We start from the raw sequence: 23,461 nt of genomic DNA on the forward strand, positions 1-23,461 counted from the left end.
GAGACCCGTGTTTGAAAGCCGGGACTTTGACAGTTGCTGATGTCTGTTTCCGTGGAAATGGAGCTCAGAATGGGAGAATGAGCTGGAGAGCTCTGCTCTGAGTGTCCCAGATAGCTGGGGAAGAGGGCAGCCACCACACCCTCCTTTCTCTGTGGGCTCTGGAGTCCTCAGCGCCCCAGGGGCTGACCCCACGGGAGGGGTGGCTCCCAGGGACATTGACTGAATGCTCACTGGGTGCCCCGGCCCGGAGCCATGAATGACTCGGATGAGGAAAGCCTGTGGTCTACACAGCACTCACCCTCAGGATGGACGTATTCTGTCTGAGCACAGATCCTTCGTTCACTCAACGCACATGTAAGCTAGGTCCTGGGCAGCACAGAGGTGAACAGGACACAATCATTGGCTTCCTTCAGGGCCCATGGGTGCCTACGCTGGGCCCCGAGTTCCCAGGTGCTCACAAAGTCAATGCAGAAGGTGCCGAAGCTCCCTGGTGCCCCCTCCTTGCACCATGCCACCCCCTCAAACTCCCAAACCAACTGTGGCACTCTGACCTGTTAGCTGTCCTAGGCGTCATGCTGCTCCCTTGCCTGGGATCCCTTTACCACTGCTGGGCTGCCTAGCAAACTCCTATTCAACCTTCAAAGCCCCAGCTCCAAGCTTACCTCCTCTGCAAAGCCCCCTCCACTAGACGGTGAGTACCTCGAGGGCCCAGGCCCAGTCTCCTCATCTCATTCCCAGAGAGGTTCCCATCTGTGTTGGCTGCTACCTTACCATCTTCTTAGGGACTTTGCTCTAACGTCATCCTCGACCTCTACACAGGACCTCTGGCCTCTCCCTCTCTACTCCATCCTTCCAATCAGCATTTACACAGGTCTAGTCTCTCCTGTCTTCAACCCAAACACAGCAAAGCTCCTTACCCTGAGGTGCTGGTCTGTCTCTTACCCCCTCACAGCCAAACTTCTTGAAAGAGTAGTCTGCACTGATTGTCTCTGCTCCCACGTGTTCATTGCCATAATCTGGCTTTTGCCCCCATCGCTCCCCTAAAACTGCTCTCACCAGCCCACCATGCCCTCTGCAGAGCGTTGTCTGAAAGCCATGTTCATGCACTCTGCTACTCAACCACTGTCAGGCATTCAACATCCTCCTTGCAGCACTGTCTTCCCTGGCACCCCTCCCCAGGCTTCTTCCCCACTGGCCCCTCTGGACAGGCCTTCTCAGCCTCCTTCACCAGCTCCTCTTCCATCAGACCTGCAGGTGCTCCTCAGAGCTCCATCTCCAGCTTCTCCCTGAGAGCGCTTGTCCGCTCCCATTAGGGTCCAAGGAAGGCCACCTCCTCCAGGCCACCTTCCCTGACCCCCCAGACCAGCTTAGCACCACTGCAATATGTAAAATGCCTGTATCCTCCGTCGTGACACTTGTCATGTTGTATCATAAGTACCAGTGGAGTTGTCTGCTGCCCCCATAGGCTGCAAAGTCCCGGGGATCACGTCTACCCCTGGTGCCCAGGACACTGGTGAGCGATGGGCTGCAGAGGGAGACAGGAGCCAGATCGTGAAGGACCTTGAACTTTTTTACTGAGGACCTTGGGCTTCATCCTGCAGGAGATGAAGAGTTTTAAGAGAAAGAGTTTTAAGCACTGAGGAGTCTTAAGCAGGAGCGTGCCATGGCCACATCTGTGCCTTAAACGCATCCCTCTGGCTGTCAAGGAGAGGGCGGATGGTTGGGGGAGAGTCTGAAGGCAGGGAGATCCACTGGGGGCTGTAATCCGGGGCTGGACTGCAGTGATGACAGAGCAGGGAGGGGCTGGGGGGAGCGGACAGAACGTGGGGTGCTTATTAGATACAGCTGACCAACCCTGGTGTTGGCTGGAGGTGAGGAAGAAAAGGAGCAGAGATCCACTCAGGTTTCTGGCCCAGGTAACTGGCTAGGTGCTGGTGTGGTGTACAGGAATAGGGACTGAACAGGAATCAGATCGGGAGAAAGAAGGAGTGCAGTTCTGGATACTTGGACTCTGAGGCACCTGAGGAACATCCAGGTGGGAATGCCTTGTAACTACACAGACATGGTGCTGAGAAAAAGCTCTGGGCCAGATTCAAGAGTCATCGTCATGGAGGTCAGGTGTGGTCCATGCCATGTGCATGGCTGAACTTGCCCAGCGAGAAAGAGGTCAAGGATAGAGCCTGAGAGATGCTCATTTGCGGTAGACTGTGTTACTGTTTAGCAAACATCCACCCCCTTTCTGTGGGAGGCATACTCTTCCCTTCCCTACTGAGGTTGGGGTTGGCCATGTGACTTGGGAGCAGATGCGATGCTTGCATGGGTTGGCTTGGCCCCTGGTGCTCTTTTCACCCACTCTAAAAAAACATGCCAGGCAGCCTCTGCCCCTCAGCCTGGGTCCGGGCAGGGGAGACCCACGGAGCAGGTTCGAACTGCACCCTGAAGCAGAGCCATCCAGTTGACTGCGGACCTGTGGGTGAGAAATAAACGGCTTTTATTATAAGCCACTGAGATAAGGGGGCTCTTTGTTATGTAACATTGGATTAGCAATGGCCTGACTAATAAAATTTTAAGAGGAGGCTGGAGAAAAAAGAATCCTTCCGAGGATAACAGGAGCAACAGTCAGAGGGGAAGGAAGGAAATCAGGAGAGAGCTGCATTCCTGAAACTGTGGTAGGAGCGGGTTTCAGGAGCATCAGGGCTGCTGATGCTCCGACGTCCGCACTGTTTGCACCACGCCTGTTCTTCCTGACAGGTTATGCTTGGGTCACCTTAGCTACCCTTCCAGGCCTGAATCTAAATTCCAGATATTGATGACTCTCCGAACTACATCTTCAGGGCAGGCTGCTCTCCGGGGCTCCAGGCTCATTACCTACCTGTCTCCTGGATGTCTCCATCTGGACATCCAATGGGCTTTTCAAACTCATCACATCCAAGACTGACCTCTTCATACTCCCCACCCACAGACCTGCTCCCCCACCTGGACTCCCTGACTGGCAGCCCCGTCACCCACGCCAGAAGCATAGGAGTCTTCCTTAGCACCCTCACATCCTGTCAGCTACCGAGCCCAGGAGATTCCCATCCATCAGCTTCTCTCTACCTCACTGGCCCAGCATCCCTCACCGCAGCTGCCGCTGGGTCCCTCACTGCATTCCATGCTTGGCTCTTCCACAATGGCCCCCTGAGGGCTCTTTCTGAAGCACAAATAGGTCACCCCCTGGTTAAAGCCCCTGCCGGCAGGACAAAGACCAAACTTCTTAGCGTGACACCCAAGGCCCTGAATGGTCCAGCATCCGCTGAATGAATTAATGAATGTCGTCCCTTCTGTCTGAAACACATCCTACACCTGCCCCCACTGCCTAACTCCCACTCAACCTTGGCCCCCTCCAGACAGCTTTCTCTGACCACCTCCCACTTCATCCCCCCCCTCCACACACACACACACACACACACACACACACACACACACACACACACACACACTGGGCTAGTTTAAATGCCTCCCACCATTTTTTTTTTTTTTTTTGCCTGCGTTGGGTCTTCACTGCTGCTCAAGGGCTTTCTCTAGCTGTGGCGAGCGGGGGCTACTCTTCGTTGCGGTGCGAGGGCTTCTCATTGCAGTGGCTTCTCGTTGCGGAGCACGGGCTCTAGGTGCGCAGGCTTCAGTAGCTGCGGTGCGTGGGCTCAGTAGTTGTGAAGCGCGGGCTTTGCTGCTCCGCAGCATGTGGGATCTTCCCTGACCAGGGACTGAACCCATGTCACTGCAGGCAGATTCTTAACCACTGTGCCACCAGGGAAGTCCCGCCTCCACCCTTTTTTGGTGCCCCTTTTGAGGCCTCATGATATCTTGTATTGGACCCCTCTTGTGCCCTGCCTCATAGCTCTCAGCCCAGTTTTTTTCCTCTCTCTTTTTTTTCATTGTGGTAAATATACATAACATAGTATTTGCCAATTTTAACCATTTTAAGTGTACAGTTTAGTGGCATTAAGTATATTCATATTGTTGTGTAATCACCATCACCAGAAATTTTTCATCTTCCCCAAATAAAACTCTGTACCCATTAGACAACAACTCCCATCCCTCCTCCGCCAACCCTGGCAACCACAGTTCTAGTTTCCGTGTTTATGATTTTGACTACTATAGGTACCTCATATGAGTGAATTCATACATTTGTCCTTTTGTGTCTGCTTATTTCACACAGCATAATGTCTTCAAGGTTCATCCATGTTGTAGCATGTGTAAGATTTTGTATTACCTTTTCAAGGCTGAATAATATTCCATTGATTGGATATACCACATTTTGTTTTTCTGTTCATCTGTTGATGGACATTTGAGTTGTTTCCATCTTTTAGCTATTGTGAATAATGCTGCTATGATCATTGGTGTAAAAATGTCTGTTTGAGTCCTGCTTTCAATTCTTTTGGGTATATATCTAGAGGTGGAATTGGTGGGTCATATGGTAATTCTGTGTGCAATTTTTGAGGAATCACTATACTGTTTTCCATCGTGGCTGCGCAGTTTTACATTCCCACCAACAGTGCTCAAGGGTTCCAATTTCCCTGCGTGCTTGCCAACAGTTGATATTTTCTTTTTCTTCCTTCTTCTACAACAGGCATCATGATGGGTGTGAAAGTGGTCAGCCCATTTTGACTCCAGCCATTGCCTCCCTTCCTGAAGTATTACCTCACAGTACCTCCCCTCAGCTGTGGGAAAGAGCTCTTATTTTCTGCTCCGGGGATTCTCTGATACCATGGCAAGAGACATCTGCTGAACGGCTGGGCATTCTGCTCCTGCCACGAGGACTAGCTATCAATAACTCCACCTGGCAGGCTCCTCTCTGCTGCAGAGACGTCCCTTCCTAGCCTGGAACATTCTCCCTTTGGTGGTTCACTCTCACACAGCCTTTAGAATTCAAACGTCACCTCCACAGAGAAGGCCTCCCTGACTACTAACCCCCATGGGATCATCCTCTACTTGCCACAGTTTGTCAGAACGTGTTTACCTGTGTGCCTATGGAATTAACCCCGTCTTTCCCGCTGGGCTGTAAGCTCCAGGAGGAGACCACGATCATCTTATTCACCACTGTATTCTCAGCACCTACCACGATGCCCAGCCCATGCCAGATGTTCAGGAAGTGTTTGTTAAGTGAATTATTTTATTCAACATTTAACACGTTTTTATTGAGAATCTGTTCTAAAAGTGGGGATAAAACTCCCATGCACAGTGCTTAAATTCTAATGAGGGAAATAGGTAAGAAAAAAATAAACAAACATATGTCAGGTGGTAATGGTTGCTATGGAGAAAAATAGAACAGGATAAGGAGGGGGGGCGGGAGCCATTCCACAGAGGTGCATTAGGGAGGGTTCCAGTGATGTTTGATCAAGGACCTACAGGCAGTAAAGGAATGAGGGAAGCCTTGATCTGGGGGAAAGTGTCCCAGGCAAAGGGAATAGCAGGAGCAAAGGTATGGCAGGTGAGTGAAAACAGAGGCATGCTGGTTCAAGGCAGGGTAGAGGAGGCAAGGAGGAACCCTGTCACGGGACTGGACAGTTTTACTTTCAGAAATAAAACCACAAAACAACACAATCTAATTCAATCTTTTTTTTTTTAAATTAATTTATTTATTTTTGGCTGCGTTGGGTCTTCGCCGCTGCGTGCAGGCTTTCTCTAGTTGCAGCGAGCAGGGGCTACTCTTCGTTGCGGTGTGCGGGCTTCTCATTGCGGTGGCTTCTCTTGTTGAGAAGCACGGGCTCTAGACGCGCAGGCTTCAGTAGTGTGGCTCGCGGGCTCTAGAGCTCAGGCTCAGTAGTTGTGGTGCACGGGCTTAGTTGCTCCGCGGCATGTGGGATCTTCCTGGACCAGGGCTTGAACCTGTGTCCCCTGCATTGGCAGGCGGATTCTCAACCACTGCGGCACCAGGGAAGCCCTCTAATTCAATCTTAAAGGCTGGCATGCTGAGCAAGGAATGTTCTTATTCTTTGTAGGAGCTCCTTCTTTACACTGTCAGGTACCAGGGCTCTGCCTTTTGGTATGATTTCAGCCACCAAGTCATCAACAGTAACGTGTTCTAGTCCTTTTTCTTTAATTACCTCTTTACAGTGTGCCTTCAACTGATCCTTCCAGCCACATTCAATTAATTTAGCTCTCAGCTACTCTTTGAGGCATTCTCTTTCTCCAGTTTCTATCAACTTTTGGTTAATCGTTGCTCTCATCTGCGCATCTTTGTTCATCTTACTAACCACCATCACCGCGGGCAAGGGCCGTCCCTTCCCAGGGACGAAATGACCCTTATGCTGACGACCGTTACCTGCCACACTCTTCAGCTGCCCGGACCTAGACCCTCCATGGAGCCTTCTCCTTGAATTCATGAGAATGAACTCCAGGCTGGGGCACTCTGGACAGGAGGTGACGGAGGTGTAGCAGGAACCGGGGAAGGGGCAGAGTGTCAGCGTCCTCGCCCTAGCCACCCCTGGCATGAACTTGCTTTGTATATTTTTGTACTTCCCAGTGTCCCTGGCTCAGGGCTCAGCACATAGTAGGTACTTTCTAGACAGAACTAAACCCATCCAAGAAATTGCCTAAAACCCATTTTGCTACAAGGTGGCTCAGGACATCAGAAGGCGTCATCAGAAGATGTAAAAACACATTAGATTTTAAACTTAAATCCTCTTCCTTCTTCCTGAGAACCTCTCTGTTTGCTGGCTCTGCTATGCTAATAACATCAGGAGTAATCATCTTTTTCAAGTTACAAAATGTTACCCCAATTACTACCTCCTCGGAGCCTCCACACAACCTTCACAGTAGTGACTCTCCATTGTCCAGGGGTGTCAGAACCGTGGGCTCCGTCAACACTGACGGACAGACCAGCAAGTGATTTCCCCATCAGTTCCCTCATTTAACATCCTCATTTCACAGACAGACTCAGAGAGAGAATATCATCTGCCCAAGGTCCACCAGCGAGGCCCTGAGCCAGGCTGAAACCAAGTCTCCAGGCCCTGGATTTTGCACTCCTCCCATGGAAGCCCCCAACGCCCTTGAGGAAACTTCTGCTAAAACTGGGGCTGACCAGCCTGGGCCTGAGCCTCCCTGGGCAGAGTAACACAAGGTATTGACACGAGGTGCCTCCTCAAAATCCCAGGACCCAGCGGGGAGGAAGGGGATGGGCTGCATGCTCAGCATCCATTCGAACGTCCCTGGGCGGGGTGTGGAGGACAGTGCGGCAGCCCCCAGACTCCCAGCAGCTGTGGGGAACACAGAAACAGAGCTGCAAACCAGGGAGAGGAAAAGGGATCCTCTGGCATTCTTGGCAAGCACAGCCTCCTGGGTTGAGCCCATGGACCTGAAGCCTCATTCCTTTAAGTGCCACCTTCTGGAGGCCTGGCCCCCGCCAACCTGATCCCAGAGCCCAGGATTTCTGCCCCCCCAGTTTCTGGCACCTGAGTGAAGGAGTGGTCATCTTAGCCTAAGCTTGTATTTCACCTCTCCTTCCCCTCTTCCACCCCACCTGCCTGTCCCTCCACATTCTGGTCACTCAGTTACTCACTTGTTCTGTTCCTTTCACCACTGTTGCTGTGCACTGGAGGTCCACAGGTGAATGATGATCATTCCCTGACCCAGAGGAGAGGCGCTCACATTCCCTTGGGGGAAATGCACACAGGACCACACCCATGCACAGAGGCCAACAGCAATAGGTCATGGTCAGGGAGAGGCAGAGGGGCCACCAGGGGATCCCTAGCCCAGACCAGGAGCACAGAGATGGCTTCCTGGGAAGGCTTTCTCAGGCTGGATTTTAGAATATTAAAAGTCCGTCACAGGAAGAGCCTTTAGGGCAGAGGATTTCACACCAGTGTAAGCAACATGGCATAAGGATTTCTGCCTTAGATTATTACCCAGTGCCTAGAACAGTGCTTGGTACATAGTAGATGCTCAATAAACATGTCCTAAGAGAAAAAAAAGGAAGGGAAGGAAAGAGGGAAGAAGGGAGGGAGGGAGGAATAGAGAGGGAGAGGAAGAAAGAATGAGTATAGGGTGGATGTGTAAAATAGCTTGGTGTATTCTGGGAACTGAAAGTATAGTAGTTGCAAGCTGCTATAGTTTAGGCGGTGGGGCTGAGCTGGGGGTGTGGCCTTATCTAATCTTATTGTTGTTGGTGTGCATTTCTTATTTCCTTACCTGTCCCAGAGCTACTTTGGGGATGAGCTCACTTTTTCCTTTCTTGTTCCCCGTAGCCCCTGGTACGTACATTGAGTGCTAACTGCACACAGGTACTGAACCTGTGCTGGGTGCTGGAGACACACAGATGACTCAGAGTTAGTTCCTGCCCTCCCAGCCCCCCAACCACCTCTGGCTGGGGAGACAGACAGTAAACAAATGGCCACAACAATGGGCAGAATGAATGGAGAGCTATTCTGGAGGTTCAAGCAAAATGAGACCAAGCAGAGGGTTAGAGGGATGGGTTTTACTCCAGGAGTGAAAAGCCGGGAGGTTTTTATGGAGGAGGCATTGGAGGGGATGCAAGCCTTAAAGAATGAGCAAAGAAGGGGGCTGGGGTGGGAGGCACTCCGGGCCAGAAGATGTGTGGGGGAGGGTGGGGAAGGTGGGGATTGGGGGATCCAGTGGGGAAAGATAGCCTGGGGGAATGGATGGGGGACTTGGGGTAAGCGAAGAGAGAGCGACTGCGCCCTAATTTCCCAGGTCTGCCCACCTATCAAGTTAGTCCCTCGGCTTCTCCAGAGAAAGTGCCATTCTGGGGTAGGGTGTTTGCTTCTGATCTGACTGCATTTTGGATCATTGTGCTAGCAACTGCACACCTAGTTGGGGCTGCTCAGTGGTCCTACTTCCTGGGAACCCATCAGCTCCCCTCTCTCCAGCAGGCTGGGAGGTTATGGCACCCTCCCTTCTCGCCCTGCCTGGGCCCTCCCACTATCTCTTTTTGGTCCACCATGAACCTACCAACATTCTGTGTCAAGCCCCAGCAAAGGGAAGACCACAAGGACAGACAGCCTGGCACAGGTTCCCCAAATGCATGCCACACCTGATCTGAAAGGAGGTGCTCGTCCTTTTTTCAGGGTGGGGTGTGGGGAAAGAAAACTATAGAAAGGAAATCTTAGCAACATAGAACATCAGACTCTCAAGAGATATTAAAGATCCCCCTTCCCATTTGACAGATGAGGAAAATGATGCACAAACAGATATACCTGTGCTGCAGCCCTAACTCTGACACAGCATGGCCAAGTTGGTAGACTGTGATGCAGTAGGGCCAGAGAAGGGCAGTGTTTTCCTTTAGCTGGGACCTAACCCACACTCATGACACTCATAATTTGTGGACCTTGCAGACCCAAGATGAGTCAGGCTTCTTGTGAGTCAGTCTGTTGACAAGCCATTCCTGGCCATTCCTAGCCCATCAAAAATAGAAGTCCAGGGGAAGGGTATGAGCAGGCCGATTTAATTAGTGTGGGCTCTAAGGTACCTTAAGTTAGCCCTATTAAATTAAACCGCCTGGGGGAAAAAAATAACTGTAATTATTTCCTTCTCTCCCCTATCGTTGTATTTCAACTCCCTCCCAACCTCCATGCTTCTCTCATTCACAAAACAACCTTTAAACTGGGAGCTAGCACAGACAACCAGAGACTAGGGTTCACTGTTTTCCTTTTTCTGCAACCTTCCCCTTCCAGCGCTAGGTCCCAACAGAGAACACAGTGCGTCCAGAAGCGTTGGTAGGGCCTGGCTGTATTCTAATTTAGGGAGGCTGCTACACTGAGCAGAACATTATTCCAAAAATGCACGCAGAGTCTCCTTCCTGAACCAATGCAGATCTGTTTGCTGCGGGGCATTTCTTTTTAAAGCCCCTTTTTCTCTCTTCGACAAATCAAAATAAGCAAACTTTAATGGTAGTGAATTATACTTGATTTTGTTGAATCTAGTTCTGAGTTTTCCTACTTGAAACGTGTTTCCCCAGGACACTGACCTATCCTTTAATTGTTTGGTGCGAGGCATGTTAGGGGGAGGGGCGTTACTTGTTTATTGGAACAGCGCTGTTAAAAAAAAAAAAAAAAAATCAACCTAGGCTAACAGTTTCAAGGCTCCCCTAAAGATGTATCCAAACAGGCAGCCAATCAGCGCTTACACAGCTTTTTCTGCTTGACTCTTTTAAAGAGACAGTGCCGACAGTGTTTTATCACATTTAAAGAGAACCGCGCTCTAAAAACAGTCTGAAAATGGGGGAGTCTTCTCCTTTGGCTGGTTTCTCGTCTTAAAGAGTCTCTAATGAGGGACACTCAGTGTGTCCTCGGGTTCTCGCCGTGGGCAGAAAGGAGTCAGCAGCAAATAGCTGGGTCACTCTGCCAGCCCCCCCCCCAATTTCCCATTGTACACCTGGGTCACTGACAATGGAAGCTTCCCCTCCCCCCACGCCTGACTCTTAGTCCCCCGCTCCCCAATTTAGCTCCATTAATTTGAAGTTCGCAGATTTCTCTGGCGCGCATTCCGCGTAGCGGGGCGCCCAGGTGACGCCCCCCTACCCCGGAATGGCACCATCTCTCGTGGAGAAGCCGAGGGGCTAACTTGCTAGGGCGGGCAGACCTTGGAAATTTGGGAGCAATCACTCTCCGTTCTCTTAGCCAAAGTCCTCAGTCCCTTCCCCCAGGCTCCCCAAAGCAGTCCAAGGGCCATTTTCGCGCGACTCCACTTTGGGGTTTTCCAAAGTATTTTAATGATCTAGTAAAGGAGCAGCCTCGCGCTTCGGCGCCGGCTCGAGCCGCCCAGTTCTCAGCGTGGAGCCCCGGGCCCGGCGCTCCGAAGCCAGACTGGGCGAGAGGGAGGACCGGGGGCGGGGCGGCCAAGGTGGGGGACGAGTGGGAGTCTGGGGAGGGGGCCGAGGTCGGAGCCCAAGGGGAGGGCAGGCGAGGGGGAGGGGGAGATAAGAGCTGGGCTGGCGCAGGGCTGAGGCTGGGGGAGGTGAGGGGCAGATAAGGGAAAGGGACGTGGCGGGGGGGAGCCAGCGGTGCTCCGCTCAGGGGTCCGCGCCCCCTCCCCTCCGACTACGCCGCAGCAACCCCCCGCTCCCCAGCGGTCCACGCCGTGGAGAGCGCCCGTCGGACCCCCTTCTCGCGGGGGCCGGGGGACTAGAGCTCCCCTGTCCCGATTCGTGTCCCCTCCCCACATCTAGAGAAAACAGAGGATCGCGCCCCCGGACACCCCCCCCCCCCCCCACAGTTGGCCCACAAGAGCAGGGATAGCGGCTCCTCAGTGGCGGCCGCAGCGGGGACTGCCGCGGTCGGGCGCTGACAGGGCGTCCCTCCCGGGCCGCCCCGGCCCCGCCCCCGCGCGCCGATTGGCCGAGGCGCCTATCAATCGCGGGACGTTGACGCCCGCCTCGCTCCCTCGCCCGGGTAGCCACGTTCGGTTGAGCTCCAAGTAGACCAGCGGCAGCGGCGGCGGCGGCGGCGGCGGTGCCGGAGGCGCTGAGGGAGGCGCAGGCGGAGCCGGGCGGGCGCGCGAGCGAGCCAGTGGGCAGCCGGGCCGGCGGGAGAGCGGCGGCGGCGGCGGCACCGGCACCCCAGGCCGAGCCGGCGCGGGAGGAGTTCCAGGGCGATGGGGCCGCGGCCGGGGCTGACGCTTTGACAGCTGGAAAGAGCGCGGAGCCAGCGCCTGGGGGGGAGGGAGGGGAGCGCGGCGAGGAGAGCGCGAGCTAGTGAGCGAGCGAACGCCGGGGAGGGGGCCGGGAGCGAGGGGGCAGCTCGGGAGCAGCCGGAGCGGTAGCGGCGGCGGCGGCGGCGGCGAGGCTCGGCGCCCTCTTCTCTGCAAACCATGTTTGCCAAAGGCAAAGGCTCGGCGGTGCCCTCGGACGGGCAGGCTCGGGAAAAGTAAGCCCTATTTTCCAAGTGGCGGCCGCGCCGCTGCCGGGCTGCGGGCGGGTGGTGGGAGGCAGGTGGGCGGGCGGGGGCTGCTGAGCCCCGGGCCCCGGCGCCGCCTGCTTGGCCCCTTCCCGAGGCCGCGGCAGGCGGCGTGGGAGAGCCCATTGTTGGGAGCCGGCGGAGGTTGGGGCGTCTGGGGGCGCCGCCGGGGGAGGGGGCACTTGGTGGCCTTGGGGCGTGCCGGGCGCGGGGGCCCGCGGTGAGGGGTGGACGAGGTCCCGCGAGCGAGCCTGGGCGCTCGCTCCAGCCGGGGCGCTCGCCGCGGTGACGGCACTTTGCCCACCGGGCGCGGGCAGGGGGCGCGTGGCTTCTGCAGCCCCGAAGGCTCCTTTTGTCCGCCCGCGGCGTGAGGAGTGCGTGCCGGGGGCTTTGTTCGGCCGGGAGCTCTCTCCCTTCCCTGCCCTTGGCCTCGCCGCCGGCCCTGCGCCCTCCGGGGCGCCGGGCTGGGCAGGGACGGCGGCGCCGGCTTGGCCCTAGGCTTGGGGGACAGTTGTTTCGGGGGGAGGTGGTGAGGGCGGCGCTTTGCTGCCCTCTCCAGAGCTCGCGGAGCACCCCCGAGTCCAGGACTGAGTCTCTCCGGACCCTCAAACGTGGGGAGAGGGTGGGTTGGTGGCAAGGAGTGGATCGGGAAAAGGAGCGAGGCTCGGGGGTCGGGTGACTTGCGAGTTTGAGAGACCTAGGTGGGTTTGGTCCCGACAGTACTTGGAAGTTCAAGTTCGGGGGCTGTTCTCCAGCCCCCGCGGCTTGAAGTAAACGCGTTTCCTGATACCCACCTCCTAACTGCTGGCACCCGTGGCCCTAGGCAGGACCGAGCTAGCTGCTCACCTCTGGTCGGGGCCACAATGGGACAGCACGGACAGGATTGGAGGACAGGCTTGGAGGCCGACTGGCAAGGTCCAGGAGCTTGCACCCGGTGTGGTCTGACGCCTTCCCTCTCTCTCTCTCTGCCCGCTACCCACTTTCCAGGTTAGCTTTATACGTCTACGAATATTTACTGCACGTAGGAGCACAGAAATCTGCACAGACCTTCTTGTCGGAGGTGAGTGGAACTCCCCCCATCATCCAATTTCTTGACACTCCTCCTCCTCACTATTCTTAAAGCCTTTGTTTTCTGGAGCAGCCACTGTGGCCACCATTTTGAATTTTTATCACCTTTTGGCATTTATTGTTAGTTGGTCTTCACAGCCTTTTGGCTCTGGGAAGCCCCTAGCCCACCCCTTCTCTCTGCTCCTCTAAGCTGTCTCTGCTCTCTCCTTTCTAGATTCGATGGGAAAAAAACATCACGTTGGGAGAACCGCCTGGGTTTTTGCACTCGTGGTGGTGGTAAGTTTGTGTGATAGTTTTGTGTGTGTGTTTGTTTTGTTCTGAGCCCCCGGCTCCAAGTGAACAAAGATGGGAGGTCTGGAGCGGGTCCCTCCATGCCTTAGTCTCCAGCGTTGCATAGAACAGGGTGCCACGGGGCCCTCAGGACTGGCGAAGGAGGAAAAGGGCATACGAGGTCGGTGCCTAAGTTTCTGCCTCCTCTTTGCCCACTGTTGAGAACCCTAGTAATCGTGCCTGGTGTTTGGCTGGAAACTCCTTACTTTTACATCTCACTCTGAGGCGCTAGGCATGGGCTTGAAAAAAAAAACCTGCATGGGTTTTTGTCAATTCTGCACGTTGCTTTAATTAGAGGGAGTGGGGGTGGGGCGGATGGAGGGGTACCAGGTCTGTTTTACAACTGGCCTGCCCCTTCCTTTTTCTTCTGTGAGCTCAAAACCTTGAGAGAGAAATCCATGGGGACCTTTTCCAGGCACCCTGAGAAAGAGCAAGAAGGGGCTGCCACTTCCTTTAAAGATACTGATTTAGACTGACTGGACCTTCTATTCCCCCCCCGCCCCACCACCACCACCACCACCACTCTAAGTATTCCTAAAACCACCAAGTTTCGTTTTACTGAGAATCTGGCAGAGTGCCTGTAGTTGGTAGATGGGGGCTCTTCTCTTGTCCGTGACCCTCTCCCAGGCCCCTGGGCCCTGTCCGGGTGGGACCACCGCCGGTCTGCTCCCGGTTTGCGGCCCGCAGGAGGGAGGCTTAGGGTCAGCGGGAAGGAGTTGCTGTGAGTGTAAGACTTGGGTGTTTTGTGAGACCGATTGGTGGAGTCTTTGACATCCTTTTCAAAAGGAAAAGAGAGCAGAGTGGCTTTTGATATTTTGGTGAAGTTCAGGAAAACGGAGTGCCCTGTCTTGGGATCTTAGTGCGTTTACCTGACCGCCAGCTCGCTGGGGTAACTGTTTCAAGTGTCTTTGAAATGCATGGGGATGAAGTGTCTGTTCTAACTTGCACGGAGAAAATGAGGTTTTAATTGCTTTTGCCAACCTCGGAACTGCGGAGTTGGAGGCATTCGGTGTGGTGTAAGGATTCTGTCTGTAGGAGTGGGTGGTAGGTTTTCTGGGGCGGTTTTTGGAGAGGAGTGTGGGGTTGGAGCTGGCAGGTCTGTCCATCGTGGATTTTGCAGAAATTTAGGCTCTTGAGTAAAAGTTACTCAGAAGGGACTGGGGAGTTTGTAGTGTTAGAAATTTTTAGTGTGTGGAGGAAGTTAGTCAGATGTGTGCAGCCTCAGAGCACAGAAAGAAATGTTCTTGAGCCTCCCTCTGCAGTCAGCAGAAGTCCCCGATTATCCTGTTCTAGCCTTAATCCTCTGCAACTTCTCCAGCCTTATCTCAGCTCCGGGAACTAAGAGCGTGTCATGCTGGGCTCAGGCAGTGGTGGCTCTGTGATTTGACACCGACCGTGGCTTTTGGGGTGGCAGGAAGTGGTGGAGCTGATCTGAAGAGGGCCAGGCCGCGTTCTTCACGCACCTGGAGTGAGGTGCTTGTCTGGTGACTGGCAGAGCTGGCAGTTGAGATGGTTTCTTCTGTGCTGGCTGTTTGTGATGGTGACAGGAGCACTGGTCTGGTAGTCATAGACTTCCGCTCTGGTGCACATTTTACCCTTCAAGCGGGTTCCTATCCCTGGGCCTTGGGCTCCCGACCTGGAGAGGGTTTCTAAGGCCCCTTGTTGATACCAGTGACTACCCTGTGTTTGTATAGGGTTTTACTGGTTGACAGAGGATTTGTATGTCTGTTTTCACATAGTGCAAAGTGTTGGGGTGACCGTACAAGAATCATGGAGGGGGGTTAGGCAGGGAAATCCGCCCTCCTCCTTTTGCTGGGCAGGTGGTTGTCTGAGGAGGGCTCTGTTTCAACGTGAAAGAACGAGATACTTGGTTATCCATAACATAACCTTTGGCTAATTGATATATGTTCTTTGGTGGGCAGGGGAGGAATGGTTTCTATATTACCTTGGGCGAGGGCCTGGTTGAGAGTCGGGTGAGCTGGCAGGAGATGGGGGTGTGGGCTCTGGGATTAAGAACCTGTAGATTCCCTTTATTGCCAGAGTCACCCAGTTTGCTGTGCATATGAGTCATAGTCCTGACTTTGACAATTTAACCTTTTTATGAAATGCAGCCATTTTGGGTGGAGGTGGGAGGTGGTAACAGGAGCACAGGCTTGGATTCTCATCCAGATTCCTGTCTGTCCCATCTGGGCATCAGTGGGTGGGTTACACTAACCTGCTTGAGCTTCGAGTTGCCCCATGTATAACATGGGGGTAAAATCACCTACCTTACAGCGCTGTGGTAGTTACAGGCAGTGTCATGGGCGTGAGGCATCCAGCACATAGTAGGTGTCTGATGGATGAGAGCTATTACTCTTAGTGCAAATGTCAGGCTGTCAGAAGAGGTTGGGTCCATTTTGTTGTTACGCTGAGTATGCCCAATGAAGGCTGGGAAGGTGGGATTGAGCCTTGGGGAGACGTGGTGCTGTTAGCACCGTGCATTGTACACTTGCTGTTGGGCACACAAGTAATAATTAGTAACCTGATCTTATTTTATTTTTCAACTTGCAGCGTATTTTGGGACCTTTACTGTGCAGCTCCTGAAAGGCGAGACACTTGTGAACATTCAAGTGAAGCAAAAGCCTTTCATGATTACGTGAGTAACAAATTTTTAATCCTGGCGATAATTGCAGGGTTGGATAACTCGAACTTCTTTAGTACCAAAAGCAAATGCACAGCCGACTGGCAGTGGTCTTTGTTTTCTCCTTGCCTTTCTTTTTGTCCTGCCCACCTCCCTGCTGCCCTCGCCCCGTACTCTCCTCCAGCAGCGGTCTAACTTGGTGAATGGTATTTCATAATGTTATAATTATGCAAAAGAGTGGAGATACCTATCTGGAGAATTAAATGGCGTTTTGCAGGGCTCAACCATGTGGGGTTTATGTTCTGATCGGGCGGTCACCTGGGAGGATGGTGGGGCTGAGCCTCTTTGGTGCTGGTTTATGAAGAAGTTGACCACAACCAAGAAAAATAAAAAGTAAATATGAAACTTCTGTTTTGGAGTAGAAGGCGTGTTTGAGTGAGAATTTGGTGAAATAGATTCTTAGGTTACTTTCCAGGGAGTGATCTTCCAAATTATGTTTTTGGAGGGGGGGGTGCGTGTGTGTGTTTATGGGGGGGGCTTGTGTTGTGTCCATTAAGACAGTGTGTACTTTGAGGTCCTTGGCTGGTCCATAAACCTGTTTTGAAAATGTTCTTGTGAAGATGGTTTCATCACATTGTAGTGCTTTCTACTCTATCATTCATTCTTCCTGGGTGAGTTTCTTAAGATTAATGAAATGCTTATAAGAGAGATGTCGGCCACATGTCCATATCCCACCAAGGTCCCCTTAAAAAAAAAAAATTGGACTCCAGTTGGGGTGGAGTCAGACGTATGATCAGATGAAACAGGTTAGGATCTTCTGGGGGGGGATGGAAGGGGAAGTGTCTGAAGATCTTCCCAGCCTCCTTTGCTTCCTGTTGGTCTTGTAGAAGGTTAAGTGTGTGTGTGTGCCTGTATGTGTGCACACACATGTGCACTTAAGAGGTGATTTATTGGATTTTGCACTTCTGCATGAGGTGGGAAGAAATGGTCCCAAAGCTCTAGGGCATGGAAGTTGGTTTTTTGAATGTCATCAGAGCCCACCCACTTGGCCAGGCCATCTGCATCCCCTGCATGCAGTTTGAAACTGGCCTGGGAGACCAGAACCCATTTGGTTGAGTTTCACAAGTGGTCAGATCCCATGCCACAAGTATCTTTCTGGTGAAAATTTTTCCTTGTAATATGAGGACTTAGAGACTCCCCTGGGGGCTCCCTGGTTTTGAGAATATTCAGTGCAATGAAATTTTGCTATGACTGTAAGGTTAATACCCTTGGAGTGGAATGCTGAGGAAATTGACCAGTTCTTGTGCCCTCTCCAGGGTTGAAAAAGAGAAGCTGCTGAATGGTACTTATGGCCTGGTGAACTTTTAGTAGTAAAAGGTGAGAGGGCTGGTTCACTTGTGATGTGGTTCTTCTGGGAAAATCGGTGGTGATGATCACAGGGTTTCCTGGGGTAGAGGCTAAGAGTTACATTAGCCGTATAAAAATAGTTGGTGAATTTGACTTTTCTACCTAGTAAAAATCGTGTGTGTGTGTTTTAACCTGTGGACGGCCAATTCCTGTGTGGCCTGTATTTGACAGCTATGCAAATGGTTTCATTTTAGAGTGGGGCGGGGGACGTGCCTATTTCCAGTCACTCTCTTGATATAGGATGTCTGTGCTAACTTTCAGAGAAGTTAATAATTTGTAACTAAGTTTGGCTCTCTAGTACATAACGTGAGACTCTCTTTGGCAATTTGTGGTTTGGTCCGCCATCTTGGAACAGTATGGTGGTAGTGAAAGTTTGCATGGGTTTTCTTTCAGTAATTTGCTGAGGAAGGGCAGCAGAATTGTGTAGAGACTGCTGAGGTTGGTGTAGACATTTAGAAGTAGCTACCAAGAGCTGAAGTCACAGTGACTGTGGCCCAGGATTCACAGATCTTGGGATCAAAACCCTTTCTCCTGGTTTGGGATCCACTTGGTGTCATGTGGCCTGAGAGTCAGGTCATGTGAAAGGAGGGATGGAGTGATGAATGGGGATGGGGAGGGAACGTCTCTATTGTGAAGGAGTTAAGGGGGGTGGGTATTGAGTTGCAGGGGTGAAGGAGAAGCAATGGGAAAATGAAAAAATATTTAAGAAAATGAAGAAAAGGAACCCTCTTTTCTCTTTGTCCTCCTCAAATTTTCATGTGTTCTCTCCATTCTCATGGCTACTATCTTGTTCACCCTCATCTTTCTTGCTAGAGTTATTGCTGAAGCCTCTTTTTGGATTCCCTTCCTTTTGTCTGGGGTGAATGCCTCTCTTATCCGTCACATCCTGTCCACTTTTCAGCTGCTTTGTGGAGGACTTTGGTGATAGTTTGCTGTACACTCTGATCACTCCTTCATCTCAGTGTCTATACAAACCACCTGTACAAAGCCTTTGTTGGTGGCTTTCCATGTGCTGGGCCCCTGTGCTGGGCACTCTAGGTTCAGGCTCTCATTTCAAGCTGCCAGCGGCCCTGGGAGAGAAGACATGTTGCTAACTCCATTTTGCAGATGAAGAAACTGAGGCACAGAGAGGTTATCATAGCTGTAAGAATTAGGATCCAAACTTAGGTCATAACTGACTCCAGAATCTGTGTTCCTAACACTGCCAAGACTTGGCCGCACAGGTCCATGGCAAATGTCACCCGTTTGCACCTATTCCTGCTAACTTCTCGTTCAGGTTTGTCTTTCTAACCACAGCTTATTCATTTTTTCCATGCCAGAGACCATTCGTCTAAGAGCTATTCATTTCTGTAGCTCCCACAATACCTTGCACATAGTAGGCACGCATGCTAAATGAATGAAGGTGTTAAGGAACTATGGGTAAGAAAAAATACTCATTTTTGGGCATTTTGGTAATTTGGATAGCCAGTAGAATATTGGAAGATGTTCTTTTAGTGACTCGTTTTTGCTGGGTCATCTTGAGTCAGGTGATTTTAATGTGGGTTGACTAGTTACCTTAATTCCTTTTTAGAAGATAAAGTGGAGTGTAAATAAGAGCATGCGGTAACTGGCCTTCTGTTTTCAATCAAGGAGATTCAGAGATTCTCATGGTTTGTCCGTGCAGCTCAGGTATACCTGCCTGGGCCTCAGTGGGTAGTGAGTAGTGAGTGTGTGTGGGGCATGGGTGAGGAGGGACTCCTGTGGCGCTGGGAAGGTCCTCATCCGGGAAGATCCTGGTCTCAGCTCTCCTAGAGAAATGAATTTGTGTTCCTGGCAAGTGGTCTCCCCTTCCTGGTGGTGGGTCAGTCCAAGCCAGGCTACAGGGCCGGGAATGAACCAGGTGACTCAGCGGAGAGGGGGTTTAAATTTTCTTTGAATTGGTGAGTTTTTATTTGAGTCACAGTCTATTTTCCTCCACACACCTGGAAACTTCAGTTTGCTTGGCTCATTGTGTATAAGCCGGAGCACCCTGATGTGGACCACACGTAATGAAGAGCGATGCAGGGTTTGGTACCCAGAATGTACTTTTCTGAGAAATTGGTTTACCTGAAGTCAGAAGAGCCCAGAGGCCGTAGGAGGAGGCTCGCAGGGACCCTGCCTGTGGTTTCCTTGCTGTTCCCCTCCGGCCAGAGCAGAGGTTCTCTGGTGAAGCCCTTGGGTCCCTTGGGTTCTCTTAGATGCCAACGTCTGTCTGGTCCTGGCCTTTTGTGGAGTGGACAGTCCCGCCTACTAGCTCAGTGCTTCTGAGTTGAAGGTGCTGGAGAGCAGTGACCCTCACATTGCTGTACTTTTCAAAACGCTTTTTCAGTACATGGTTGTGGTTTGGCTTCACAGCTGCCTGTTGGTCGGGTTTTATTATTTAATCTCACCCCCATTTTACAGATGAGGAAACTGAGTTCTCGAGTTTAGATGGCTTGTCTGAAGGCATGTAGCCAGGAGGTGGCAGAGCTGGGACTAGACCCCCACTCTTCCAAATTCCACCTCTGAGCTTTTGACAACCCTCATTTGATACAGAATTCCTGCAAAACAGAGGGAAGATATTATCATTTGACCCAAAGTATGCCCATGTATAGTCACTGAAGAAATAAATTTAGCAGAGAATTAAACTGAAACCCCTGAGAGGTGAATTGCAGAGTCACTGGCAGAGGTGGGACCTGGCCTCCGAGAAGGGGGTTTGTTATGGTGCGGTGGCTCTTTTGGCAGGGAAAATGTGGTAAAATCTATGGCCTTTCCTTCCAGAAAACGCATGTATCCCCACTGGGGAGACTTTGTACATGATTTCAGGAGGTTCATGGCTGCTGTCCCCTCTGTGATCCCCAGTGAAGAATGTGGGGTGCCAAGTGGATGTGGAGTCCCATGACCTTGGCGAGTCGTGGGCCTCAGTTTCCCTGCTCTGAAGACCTGCGGTCCCTTTCAGGTCAGCCTCAGTGGGGCTGGCTCTCTTACCCCTGTGCTCCCCCCAGCAGGACTCAGCTGACCCCCCTCCACTCCCAGCTGTGAGCCTGTGTCTCCAGGCGGGTTGGTTAAAGTCGGAAAGCGCCCCAGAGTCCTGGGCGTGGATGGGAGCTGAGGTATTTGTGGCTCTGTGGCAGGGGTCCAGCGTCCTTGGTGGGTTTGAAATAGCAAAGTGATATTTGAGAGGGCTCTCCTTGGATGTGCCGAGCTAAGGTTCCTGCCAGGCAGGGAGCGTCCCCGCCTGCCAGAACCCTTTGGGGGCAGGGGTGTGAGAGGGTGGCAGCGTGGGCAGGAGTGGGAGGAGAAGGCCGCAGCTGGGCTCTGAGGAGCTGGGGGCGTGCTCTCCCCCGCGATAAGCCGGCCTAGCTATCTGCCCAGAGGTCCTGGCAAGTTCACGGCGTTGCCTTTGGCTCTGACCCTTGGCACCCTTGTGTGGCAGATTATAAAAACAAAACATACACACGGTTGTTTCTCCCCCCCCAACCCTCCTCATTGGAGCTCAGACTGTGTGTTGTGGCCTTTCTTCGGGCTTCCACCCTGTTTGCTGCAGCTCCTCTTAACCCCAGAGGCTGCCAGCCTCCTCTATCGGTAGCTAATTAAACACTAAATGAGTAACTGGAATTGCTTTTTTGCCAGAACCCGGGCAGTGTGGCCATCTTAATGGGTTTCAAGTGGCGGCAAGACCCCAAATTGCAAATCCTTGCCCTTTATTTCAAGACGGGAGGTGGGGCGGGGGGAGCAGGGGGGACCCAAACAAAGTTTTTGGCAGTGGTCACTTCATTTGAACTCCAGGACCAGCCGTGCGCTCCAGTCTGTGCATAATGCCATCTTTGTTAGCTAAGCCTTTGCAGACTTGGACCAAGAGTTAGCTGTGTGCCATTCTCCGCTCTGAGGGAGCTGGGAGACACCCAGCTCGATTTTCCAAGGCAAGCTGCTTCTGTAGCGGGGACCTCGGGCCAGAGCCTCCTCGCCCCTTCTCTTGACCTTCCCGCCTCTGTGGGTGAGTGTGTGTGTGTGTGTGAGCTTAAGAGGGAGCGGTGGAGGGGAGGTGTGTGTGCTTGAGGGCCTGTCAGCCAAGATAACAGAAATGTTACACTAGCTGTAGCCTTTATAATAGTGTCTGGGGTTTAGAGTATTTAGAAAAATTAATCTTTTTTAGCTTGGTAATAATTCTGACCACGGCACAAGTGCATTAGACGATTCACATAAACTTCTTTAATACATGTTGCTGGGAGCTTACAGAAAATAGACAATAATGATTGTTTGTTTTTGATTCGCCGGGGTAATGGGGTTTTTTGTAGCCTTGGCAAGATGAGTTTTAGGAATGTTTCTCTCCCATGTTATGCTTTTTTTCCCCCCCTTGGGCCCTGAATCCTCTGGGTTTTGAAGGGTTTGGGTTCTGACTGGTGGCTGGGATGCACCCCTGAGTTCCAGTTCCTGCTCTGTCATTTCCTGGAAGGGTGGACTTTTGGAGCCTTGGTTTTCCCATCTGTAAAATGGGGAAATGGTGAATCCTTTATGGGTTTGTTGTGAGGGTTAAGTTGGATTATATATGTAAAATGGTTGTCTCTCTGTGGCCAGTGCTTGGTGAGTTTGTTTCCTCTCTTTTTATATCCCCAAAGTTTTCCCCAGAACCTTTTAATATGATGGCGATAACAGCATGTTTTTCTGGAAGAGCAAGTTGACCCCAGGGAACTGGATACATTAATTTCCCGATGATGCCCTCCGGTGCCTGGGCTCCTCTGATGTGTCATGGAGTCCTCCCCCAAATACCAGTGTCTTGTCTCCCCACCCCCCAGACCCCTGCCAGGGCCAGAGCAGGCGGTCCTGGCATAGGCTGGCACTGATAAATGCTCCCCTGAGACATCTGTGCCCCTTATCTGTGTCGGACAGAGTGGTCCTGTCCCACTCCCGTGTGTTGCTTCCGCATGGCTGAATGGGAAGAGCTTGCAGCTTGGCACGTGCGGAAACCTAGATGCAAATTTCGGCTTCACACCCCTTGTCAGCTGCTGGGGGTCGCCACTTTTCAAGGTCCGTTCTCTTGACTGTAAGGTGGGCACAAGGGTCGTACTTGCTCAGCCCACTGTGGGGGTAACTGTGAGAAAGGCATGGAAAACTGTCCAGGGAAGGTTACCTGTGCAGGGCAGTGCTGTGTCAATGTTTGCAGGGATGACCAGCCTCAAAAGCCCCGCAGCTGGGGTCTTGTCTTTGTCCTCTTTGGTACATACGTTGCCCTGGCCGGCCGCGGGCCTCACTTGACCTTTGGATTGAGTGAGGAGTCCCTAAAAGGGCCCTTCAGGAGAAGGTGAGGAAGGGGTGTGTCAGCCGTCGCACGTCCACAGGAAGCTGTTTCTGGGTGCCCGAGGCCTTGGTCAGCTGGCCCCCAGACCAGGAGCAGAAGACACTGCCAAGTTTTGAGGTATTGATGCAGTCCAATTACTGAGTGCCCGCTCTGCTCCGTGTCCAGTGGAGGAGACAGATGCCGCCCAGGATGCGCTGCGTGTGCTTAAAAAGCCTTCTCTTTGGAGAGACCAGGATGCAGAGCACCACGACTGGTCGTGGGAGTAGGTAAACAGCCCCATTCCCGTGTGGTGGCCAGGAAGGGTATTTAATGTAGTGTGTGTAGTAGCAGGGTTGCAGGTGGTAGAATTGGAGGTCACGTCACGTCTTACAAGGAGGTACCCTGAGGCCCAGAGGGGAAAGATGCCCCACCTGAATTCATCAGTAGGACTCAAACCTGTAAACCGTATCAGATTCCATAACTCTTTCCTTTGCCTTATGCTGTCTTGCTGCACTTACAAGCTGTGTGAACTTGGGCACCTTAATTAACCTCTCTGTGCTTCAGTTTCCTCAGGTGGAAAATGGGGTTAATAAAGTATACCTGCCTCATGAGGTTGTTACAAGGATTGAATGAGTTTATGCACGCACACACACATTAAACACGCACACACAATACATATTGTGTCTGGTACAAAAGTGTCATAAACGTGTGCTATTGTTTTTTGTTTTTTTTTTAATTTTGGCCATGCCACGCAGCTTGCAGGATCTCGGTTCCCTGACCAGGGATTGAACCTGGGCCACGTCAGTGAGAGCACCGAATCCTAACCAGTAGACCACCAGGGAACCCCCTGTGCTCTCATTCTTATTATCT

At 52.2% G+C, this 23,461-nt stretch overlaps 1 protein-coding gene and 1 pseudogene across 13 annotated transcripts in view; one reads left to right on the top strand and one right to left on the bottom strand.

Annotated features, from left to right (window-relative positions):
- Window positions 1-3,540: 3,540 nt before the first annotated feature.
- On the bottom strand, window positions 3,541-7,386 carry LOC309645610 (transcription and mRNA export factor ENY2 pseudogene; annotated as a pseudogene). The gene has a single exon. The product of its transcript is annotated as a transcription and mRNA export factor ENY2 pseudogene (transcript).
- A 4,316-nt stretch (window positions 7,387-11,702) lies between these two features.
- Window positions 11,703-23,461, top strand: part of SSBP3 (single stranded DNA binding protein 3) — a 162,864-nt gene continuing 151,105 nt past the window's right edge. For 4 of the 12 annotated variants that reach the window (XM_082430268.1, XM_082430270.1, XM_082430273.1 and 1 more), the window contains exons 1-4: window positions 11,704-11,861; window positions 12,879-12,951; window positions 13,174-13,235; window positions 15,840-15,924. In XM_082430268.1, coding sequence (XP_082286394.1) covers window positions 11,806-11,861; window positions 12,879-12,951; window positions 13,174-13,235; window positions 15,840-15,924 — 276 coding nt within the window. In that variant the 5' untranslated portion in view covers window positions 11,704-11,805. Of the gene's footprint in view, window positions 11,862-12,878; window positions 12,952-13,173; window positions 13,236-15,839; window positions 15,925-23,461 lie in introns of all 12 variants that reach the window. The other 8 variants (XM_082430269.1, XM_082430271.1, XM_082430272.1 and 5 more) reach the window with 4 other exon arrangements.

Source organism: Balaenoptera physalus (genome assembly GCF_965194825.1).
Source record: "Balaenoptera physalus genome assembly, chromosome: 1".
Taxonomy (NCBI): domain Eukaryota; kingdom Metazoa; phylum Chordata; class Mammalia; order Artiodactyla; family Balaenopteridae; genus Balaenoptera; species Balaenoptera physalus.